Source organism: Cibotium barometz, chromosome 23, assembly GCF_041138505.1.
Source record: "Cibotium barometz isolate CiBa-2024 chromosome 23, ASM4113850v1, whole genome shotgun sequence".
In the NCBI taxonomy this organism is placed as follows: Eukaryota; Viridiplantae; Streptophyta; class Polypodiopsida; order Cyatheales; family Cibotiaceae; genus Cibotium; species Cibotium barometz.
This window is the reverse complement of record NC_141068.1, coordinates 10,953,877-10,963,855: the sequence shown is the minus strand read 5'-3', so window position 1 is coordinate 10,963,855 and position 9,979 is coordinate 10,953,877. Positions and strand designations below refer to the sequence as shown.

At 43.5% G+C, this 9,979-nt stretch overlaps 1 protein-coding gene across 1 annotated transcript; it reads left to right on the top strand.

Moving 5' to 3' along the window:
* The first annotated feature begins 775 nt into the window (after positions 1–775).
* On the top strand, positions 776–9,564 carry LOC147625621 (ABC transporter B family member 19-like). The gene is made up of 11 exons (XM_086817137.1): positions 776–1,988; positions 2,689–2,743; positions 2,895–3,070; positions 3,217–3,417; positions 5,340–5,599; positions 5,688–6,004; positions 6,144–6,367; positions 6,463–6,842; positions 6,933–7,369; positions 7,445–7,686; positions 7,802–9,564. Exons 1-11 carry the CDS (start codon positions 1,548–1,550, stop codon positions 9,035–9,037), a joined length of 3,969 nt encoding a protein of 1,322 aa, XP_086673263.1. The 5' UTR covers positions 776–1,547; the 3' UTR covers positions 9,038–9,564.
* The last annotated feature ends 415 nt before the right edge of the window (positions 9,565–9,979 follow it).

Sequence of the window (9,979 nt, the reverse complement as noted above, 5' to 3'; positions counted from 1 at the left end):
TATATAGGAACCAATTTTGGCAACCAATCAAAGTAAAGAAAAGTCATAAATCAACGGGTTCTTATTATAATATTGAATACTAAGTGCCAATTTTATAGCTAAAATGTTAAAAATACATTCCTTAATATAAGGGCGAGGTATAAACCTTTTTAATAATTCAAAAATAAGGAAAAGTTATAATCAACCATCGGCTTTTTTTTTTGGGGAGGTGATATATTGCATGCAAAATGGTAATTTCATAAACTAAAATGTATGAAAATTCATTCTTTGAAACTAGGAGAATAATTAGATAATATATTGCACACAATATGGGAATTTTATAGCTAAAATCCATAATAACGGGAAAATCCGAGGTTAATTTGAGCCTCTAAAAATACACTTTAATACCATATTTTTTTAGCACTCATAAAACCACGAGACTTGGTAAAGGTGGTAGGCAAGACGGCATTAAATGTCTGGCCGCCAGTCTAGTGAATGTAGCTGTTGACGGGGAACATGTGCCGACAGGCCCAGCCCTATTTGCCACATGCAGCCTGAACTTGAAGCTTGACGTGGCTTCACGTTCAATTTACATGTGAGGAGTTGGTGCATCCGTCTGACGTGTCTGCTCAAACATTTATACACACCATGCCTTTTCCACTACAGCTGGCGTGATAGCCACCATGGCACCGAGGTGGGGAAAAACCTCCAGGCGCATCAGCCTCCGTGGCACTGCTCCGTCAGCTCACGACCCTTTGTTATCTTCTTTATCGCGATCTCTCCTGCCGTAGACTGCCTCTCCGCACAGACTTTCTCGTTCTCGCCATAGCCGATCTTCATTGCAGTTGGCCTAGCTCTCTGCAGTTCCTTGCGAGCGAGCTCAGAAAAAAAGCTTTTGGCTGTGCCCTAGCTCTGCAGTTTGCTCTCCTCATTTGCTTCCCGTTGCATCCTTCAAAGAGTGCGACTGTGAAGAAGTTAGCCGGGGGACCCTGGGTTCTGAAGTCAGGGCATGCAAAGAGCGGACAGAGAAACGCAGGTTGCATGGAATGTGTTTCGCCTCAGCTATTGCAGCAGAGAAATGGCGGGAAAGGAGCTTTGAATGGACTATTTAAGTAGCTTGATGGTCCAATATTGGTCCTTCTGCTTTTGCAGGTTCGGGACGGCTTTGTTTCTTCGTTCAGCTAAAGGCAAGCTTTAGCTGAAAGCTACTGGCAGAAAGAAACCCTAGATATGGTACTATTTTTTTGCTAGTAAAGAGTTGTTTTCTACATAAGCTAAACACGCTCCTTCTATCCAGTAGTAGCAGCAGCACGGGGCCACTGCCTATGGAGTCCAGCATTTCTCCGCACTCCAACGAGCAGCAGGAGGAGCAGGTAACAATGCTGTAATGCTGCATTGGTGTCGGAGCAAAGCCCACTGACAAACGGTCTGGAATTCTTGAGCCAGCACACTTTGGAAGTTCACCAAGCCCCAGCACTATTCTTGGAGTGCGTTCATTCCATAGGCCTCGAACTCGTTACCTTCTCTCTTTTTCTGCTTCGATTTGTTTATTTTTTGTTTCGGTGGCGATGAGCGGATCCGAGAAGCTGTCGCTGGACCTGTACAGCGATGGCACCCCAGAGAAGCCTCAGAGCGGTCGCTGGATAGGAGGGAAGAGCCTGAAATACAAGGCCGGGGCAGTCTCAGATGTAGCAGGGTTTGCACAGGAAGAAGAGATGCTGAACAAGCCAGAAGCAAAGGACCTTGAGATGTCAGAGTTTGAAGGCGGAGGCTTCAAGAGACCAGACGATAGCGAGGAGGCCTCATCAGAGTCCCGTCCAAGCGTCCCTCTCTACAAGCTTTTCTCCTTTGCAGACAGTAGGGACTATGTGCTGATGTTCTTCGGTACCCTCGGCGCTTGCGTCCATGGTGCGGCCATCCCCGTCTTCTTCATCTTCTTCGGAAGGCTCATTGATGCCTTTGGAGCTCACGCCACAGACTCCAATGCCATGGCGAAGGAGGTCGCCAAGGTACTCTATCTTTGTCTTACAAGTTATTGTCTGCATCATTCTGCGTCAGCCTTTCTCTCAGATAGGCCTAGGTTTTCTGCATTGTTCTCCCATAGCCTTTTCGGCCAGTTGAACCTAGGCTTCCAGCAGTGGTCTGCCGTAGCCTTTTCTGCCTGTGCTAAAATGTAGGCCATTTCTGGGGTGCTTTTTCGAAGAATCCTGCTAAAACCCTAGAGCAGTTTTTACAGTGTTTTGGTTTCTTTTTTCCCAGTAACCTTTTCTTGCTCCAGGCGTTCTCCCTTACCTGATTTTCATCGTTTTGGTTTCCACTTGCTCCGAGGTTTAAACGTAATTAAACGCTGTTCAGCGGAACCTAAGGCATTTTCTGCTGTCTGAGCAGTAATATTTCCACTAGTGTTTACTAACAGTAATATCCGTTTATTTAGGTCGATTCGTTGTCCTCCTCAAGGCTTTCAATTTCTAATGTATGTAGAATTGATCCATTATATAAGCCCTTCGTTATTAAACAGTGCAAACTTTGCCATTGCAAATTGCGGTTCTGTTGATGCCAATGACACAAGTTATTCTAATGAGGCACGATGAGTTTGCTCTCTTGCTGTACAGCCTTTTTGTCCGTGAATGCAAATACATTGTTCTGGAACATTTCTGATTCGGCTTTCTAGATCTGAAGGGTTGATTCCTGTCATTTCAATGCTTGCAGTATGCCCTTAATTTCCTCTACTTGGGGCTTGCTGTGATGGGATCTGGTTGGCTAGGTATACTCTTTGCCCCTCGTCTAAAATGTTGGCAGCTTTCCAATATTTTTCTTGATTATTTCCATCATCCCCCATATCATAGAAAAGGACCTTTGATGTTTACTTCTTATAAATGCTACGATGAAGGAGATTGACTATTGAAATTTGGCAGAGGTCTCTTGTTGGATGCAGACTGGTGAGAGGCAGTCGGGTCGCATGAGAACCCAGTACCTACAGGCAATGCTCAATCAAGATGTTGGATATTTTGACATAGACACCAGCACAGGAGAAATAGTTAGTAGCATATCAAGTGACACGGCACTTGTGCAAGATGCAATTAGTGAGAAGGTATGCATATTGATTCTTTGGTTCTCCCATCCGAATTTGAAGGTAACACTTAAGAGTGATCCACATACGCTGTCTGTAGATTTCACTACTCTGTTTTCGTCACGCTACACTATAATTTTACTCAATCGAACTTCTCTTTACTGCAGATGGGCCACTATTTACACTACATGGCCAGATTTATAGCAGGGTTTGCTGTAGGCTTCTCATCTGTATGGCAACTCACACTTGTCACACTAGCGGTTGTTCCTCTTATGGCAGCAGCTGGGGGAACATATGCTGCAGTTATGATTGGCCTCACAAGCAAAAGTCAGAAGGCGTATGCAGAGGCAGGAAGAATAGCTGAAGAGGTATATCTTATTCAACTTTCCAGTATTCTGTCTGCTCAAATGAGGTATTTGTTGAAAGTATCTTTTGGGAAACCTCTACAACGTCTCTGAATGCTCACAACCCAAACTACCTTCAACGTGTCGCCATACAAGTCTTACTCAGGTGGTTTGAGCGTTACCATTAGCAATGCAGGAGAGATGTCCACCTAGCAGAATGTAGCTCAGTTGTTTCCTCTTTATGCTTGTTCACCTAGTAGAATGTAGCCCACTTGTTTCCTCTTTATGCTTGTTCTGTTAGAGATGTCCATCTAGTAGAATGTAGCCCAGTTATTTCCTCTTCATGCTTGTTCTGTTACGTAGGCACGGTTACGGCTTTTCTGCTGTGCAAGTTTCTTGATTTGAATCAACTTGACTTCAGAGCATTCAGAATAGTAGTTGCGCACCATAATTCAAATTCTAACATCCGCCTGCGAGTTAATTCCAATTCCAACTGACATGATCACAAACATCATAGGCGAGTGTCAGAAATTTTGCGAGCAGAGATACCTGTGTATTATCGTTACTCAAACACGACTTGTTCAGAGCCCAGTTTCAGTTGGTGGGCTGAGAAGGCTCATCGCATGCTGGGGCTTGTGAGATGATATGCGCTTAAGCTGTTGTCTATATGTACTCTAGAGGAAATCCAATTTTCATCTGCTCTTGTAGTCTTTCAGTGAAGTATTGCTACGTTTATTTGCTCTATTTTACGTGTAGGGCTGTCTGGATTTTGCAAATGTGGTAGCAGTGACATTGCTTTGATCATTTTGGCGTTTAAGGGTCAATGCCTTCTTTGTTGACCTTTCCTCTTTGGAAGACTGGTTTTTAAAGCTTCTAGTTTTATTTCTATTTGATTGTTGGATAGAAAGACATGCAGATAGGAATGTGCTTTTGGTGGTAAGTCACATTCATATTTTCATTCGTGTCTTATAATTGCACCCACATGAGCACATGTGTGGCTGTTTGGTAGGATCTTCTCGTGTCTATGTGACTCATATTGCCAATGTAATGTCCTTAACTTTGTGATTTTATGACCAATTTGATCTCCTTTGATCTTGGTGATGATTACCTTCATGGAATCATTGGTATCTTGAGTTCAAGTGGAATATTATGCATGGGATTTTGTAGGTTCATCAGGCTGCTGATTCAAGCACGGGTGCTTTGGATGGTCTGCTGGTCTGCTGAGGAAGTGCGAAAGTTTTGGTGATTGATTGTCCATGCGCAAGAATAATGAGTGCAAACACCAAGTCCTAGGTTATTAAAGTGCCATGATACACTGGTTAGCTCTTGTCACAGGAAGAGTTTTAAGGTGGTATGAATGAGTGAATACCAGAATTTCGGAAAACAGAAGCACATAGCACATGGATCAGCGTACGTTTCAATAAGAGTACAAGGATGCACTCTTTGGGTCCCATGACCAATGGCTGCTGCTCGCCCCTTCTTTTCTTCCTCTGTTTTGCTTTGCTTACTGTAGTAAACCGGCTGCTGCTATTTCCCTAAATATGCAATCAAATCTGAAGCAGCTAGCTGCTTGCTCTACCTCGGCGGACAGCTGGATGTACTTGCCATCCTGGGCGTGCAGAATGCTGAACTGCTGGAGTAGGGAGGAAAGTGATACAAAAGAATGAATGTTACCTTTTTAATCTTTCGGAAGAGGAGTTAAATCTGTAGGTCCAGCAATCAGACCTAATTTTGCTCTGAAAATGGGGAAACTGCATCCAACCTGCTAGCTGTAATGGCTGCAGCCTTGTTTATTTTTGGGAGAGGATCAACAACTGCCCAAGCTGAAATGTATTTCATATGGCCAAGCTAGTGCTCTTCGGTGAATTTCTGCCTTGTTTCTTTGTCTTCAGAAGAAAGTGTACTTTATTTCTGCTAAGCTGTTTTTCTTTTTCTTTTATTCTCAGGCGATTGCCCAGATTCGAACTGTTTATTCTTTTGTTGGGGAGGAGAAAATAATTGGCACGTACAGAGCAGCATTACAAACATCGTATAGGCTTGGAAAGAGAGGCGGAATGGCGAAGGGATTGGGTGTAGGTTGTACTTACGGGCTGCTTTTTGGGGCTTGGGCATTACTGCTCTGGTATGCCAGCGTCTTGGTTATCCACAAGGTGACAAATGGAGGCCAGGCTTTCACCACAATCCTTAATGTGATCATCAGTGGCATGTAAGTTTGGATTTGAATCAGATTGCATTTTGGACCTTCTTTGTGCCAATCGTCTTCATACTTTAACTGTTCCTGCTGCTCTTTTCAGCTCTCTTGGGCAGGCAGCTCCAAATTTAACTGCCTTTGGTAAAGGTAAGGCTGCTGGCTACAACATACTGGAAATGATAAAGAGGAAGCCTGCAATCAATGTCAATATGAGTCAAGGGCAGATGCTTTCTCGAGTTGAGGGACATATAGAGCTGTGTGATGTCACGTTCAGTTACCCTTCAAGGCAAAACGTTGTTATCTTTCAGAATTTCAGCCTGAAGATTCCAGCAGGAAAAACTGTAGCTCTTGTTGGAGGCAGTGGCTCTGGAAAAAGCACGGTGATCTCACTTATTGAACGCTTCTATGACCCTACATCTGGTCAGTGTCCCTGAGAAGAATTTTGAGTATGTAGTGATTTGTATTCTATTTTGTGACCGGACTGGGTAAGGTTGCAATGCATTTTCAATATCAAATTTGATGATACTGGCCAGTAAGGGAAACTATCTTGTGTATGTAGGGAAGGTAATGATAGATGGATATGACATAAAGACTTTACAGCTAAAGTGGCTGAGGGCCCAGATTGGGCTAGTGAATCAAGAACCTGCATTATTTGCAACGAGCATTATGGAAAACATTCTTTATGGTAAAGAAGGTGCTGACATGAATGCTGTTCACATGGCTGCAAAAGCTGCTAATGCACACTCTTTCATAGAGCAGCTTCCAAGTGGATATGATACTCAGGTTAGTGTGACCTTTGTTAGAGAATTGTAGATGTAGCCTTAAATGTTTCTCTTTTTATGACATATTTTATTTTTCTTTATTTATGCTCAATGTAGGTTGGTGAGAGAGGTGTGCAATTGTCTGGAGGACAAAAGCAGCGCATCGCCATAGCAAGGGCTATGCTAAAAAATCCTTCTATCCTTTTGCTTGATGAAGCCACTAGTGCTTTAGATGCAGCCTCAGAGCGTTTGGTACAGGAGGCCTTGGATCATCTTATGGTTGGTAGGACGACTGTTGTTGTTGCACACCGTCTGTCAACAATTTGTAATGCGGATATGATCGCGGTGGTGAAGCTTGGTAAGGTTGTGGAGCTTGGGGCACACGACCAACTCATCTCTAAGGGTGAGCGAGGGGAGTACTTTACACTCGTTAAACTGCAGGAGTCAGCCATGAACAGATCAAGTATAGAGGGACCATCTTCAGCTAGGCACTCCAGGTAAATTTGGATTTTAAACATAGGCAAGACACTTGAGCTATGAATTCTCATGCAGCAGTCTGACGTCTGTCGTTTTTGGCGCTTTTGCAGGAACTCCTATACTTCTTCTTTGTCTCATTCAAAAAATATGAGTTTTCGAACCGCAAGCATGCACTCTTTTCCTGGTGAATCAGATCTATATCCACCAGTTGATTTAGAAGATCGCTATTTGAAAAGCTCCCTCCCTGCTCCTTCAATGTGGAGACTGCTCAAATTGAATCTTCCTGAGTGGCCCTATGCTGCTTTGGGAACATTAGGAGCTATCATGGCAGGGGTGGAGACTCCTTTGTTTGCATTGGCCATAAGTCAGATTTTGGTCTCTTTTTATAGTCCTGATATAGCGTACTTGAAACATGAAGTTCGAAAGGTTGCCTTTATATTTGCTGGTGCAACTGTGGCGACGGTTCTCATCTATGTACTGCAGCATTACTTCTTCACACTGACAGGAGAGCGTTTGACAGTACGAGTGCGGGAGAAAATGTTTTCAGGTCAGTTTTCTCACTTATAGCTTTCTGATCTTGATGCTGAAAGCCTTGGTAATTAACCTTGCATTCTACTTGCAGCCATTTTGCAGAATGAAGTAGGATGGTTTGACCTGGATGAAAATAACAGCAGCCTCTTAGCATCACAGCTAGCTACTGATGCCACTTTAGTGAGAGCTGCCGTAGCTGACCGCATGTCCACTATCACACAGAATATGGCATTAACAGTTACAGCCTTTGCTATTGCTTTTGCCTTGGAGTGGCGAGTGACATTGGTGATTCTTTCAACTTTTCCACTCCTCATAGGAGCTTCAGTTGGTGAGGTATTTCATGAGAAACCAACCGATCTCCATCTACTCTTTGTCTTTCATTCTCTTAAAGTTAATCGAATGTGTAGGTGAACTTTCTGTCTTAAGATTGGCTACCTTGTGGTTACAGCAATTGTTTCTGAAAGGCTTTGGAGGAAACCTGGGAAAAGCCTACGGCCGTGCCAGCATGGTTGCAGGAGAGGCTGTCGGTAATATTCGCACTGTTGCTGCATTTTGTGCAGAAGAGAAAGTGCTGGATTTGTTTACACGTGAACTGGATGTCCCGAAGAAAAAGCTTTGGCTTCGGGGGCAACTTACAGGAATAGGGTATGGTGTCTCACAGTGTTGCATGTATGGCTCCTATGGCTTGGCACTTTGGTACGCATCTACACTAGTGAAAAAAGAAGAAACAAACTTTGGCAATGTAATGAAGGCATTCATGGTGCTTATTCTAACCGCTTTTGGAGTTGCCGAAACATTGGCCATGGCCCCTGACATTGTCAAGGGCTCACAGGCTCTCGGGTCAGTGTTTGCTATTATGGATCGGAAATCTGAAATTGAACCTGATGATCCAGATTCCGAAGTGATCACAGACGTAAAAGGAGCCATCGAGTTACGCCATATTGTGTTCAGCTATCCGGCAAGACCAGATGCACATGTTTTCCAGGACCTGAGCCTTCGTGTCCATGCTGGCCGCAGCCTTGCTGTTGTTGGGCCTAGTGGCTCTGGAAAGAGCTCAGTGATTGCCCTTATTGCAAGGTTCTATGATCCTCAATCGGGGGTAGTTTTTGTGGATGGAAAGGATATCAGAAAGCTTAACCTAAGGTCTTTGAGACAGCACATTGCTCTTGTACAGCAGGAGCCTGCCCTTTTTGCCACAAGCATCTATGAGAATATCAAGTATGGAGCTGATGATGCAACAGAAACAGAGATCATAGAAGCAGCTAAGTCCGCAAATGCTCACAATTTCATCAGCGGTCTTCCTCAGGGATATAAGACTGATGTTGGAGAAAGGGGCTTGCAACTCTCAGGGGGCCAAAAGCAACGAGTGGCAATCGCTCGAGCAGTTCTGAAGAATCCCGCAATTTTATTGCTTGATGAAGCCACGAGTGCCTTAGATGCTGAGTCTGAGAAGATAGTGCAGGATGCTCTTGACCGGTTGATGAAAGGTCGGACAACCGTGGTTGTGGCTCATCGGCTTTCAACAATTCGTGGAGCAGACTCTATAGCAGTCTTGCAAGGTGGGCAAGTTGTAGAACATGGTAGTCATAATCATCTCATCAGTAAAGCAGGAGGCATGTATGCTCAACTCATTAGTTTGCAGCAACATAGCAACAGAAATCCAAGAAGGCACGTGCAAGTGTAGCTATAGATGGTCATGCTTTGCATGTCCATGGCCATGTACTCTGACCGTTCTTAGACTGCAAGTGCACTGATTGATGCTTGCTCTAGAAGGCTTTTTCCAGCATGAAAAGCTTAAGCCCCATCCTGCATCAAATTCCTGGTTTTGATGGTGGCTTGCGATCAGGTGCTTGGGTTCATTTTTCTAGCCATTTGCTTGGAAACATATCGAACTGCTAATTGAGCATGGATAGCTGCACAGAGTGGCCCCACCCCCACGTTATACAAGGTTTTATTCTACGGTACTTAATGGAGGATATACAAGATATAGAGTGAGGGAGAGAGAGCTAGCTTTTGAAATTCTTTGTACATGTACCTCGGATTTTAGTGAGTTAAAAAGGGGCAATTATGTCCGATGGCAAGCACAACCGAGTTCAACACTTCTTTTTTAAATTGATTAAACTGTGTTTCAAATCTGAGGAACAAATCAGCAGTAGACTTTGATATCTTTGATAATCTTTTCTCTTTAATTTTACGGTGTATTTTTGGTTACATGGTGTAGGCGTTTGTAAGATGGTGTAAATCTAAGGTTGAATATCAGTACATAAGCATCAAGCATCCCAGGGCTCAGCATACCAACCCCAGCATCAGCCATTACTTCTACTTATGCTTCTGGCTACAACAAGAGCAGTATAATATTTCTAGTCTTAAGATGTATTGGCTCATAAAAAATTCACAGACTTTGATGAATACTTTTAAATTGTGAATACAACTTTAGACATGAGAAAAGCACAATATGAAGGTTAGTAGGTAGGTGAGCATGGCCCAAGCTGACCTCTCGTTGAACATTTCTTTATAGTATTAGGCTGCACAATCTACCAAACCCGCAAGAGATCAGATTGAAACAGTAATTTAAGTCTTTAAAAAAAAAAAAAGGTCGTGACTCGAAACTAGTTGCAGCTGTGAA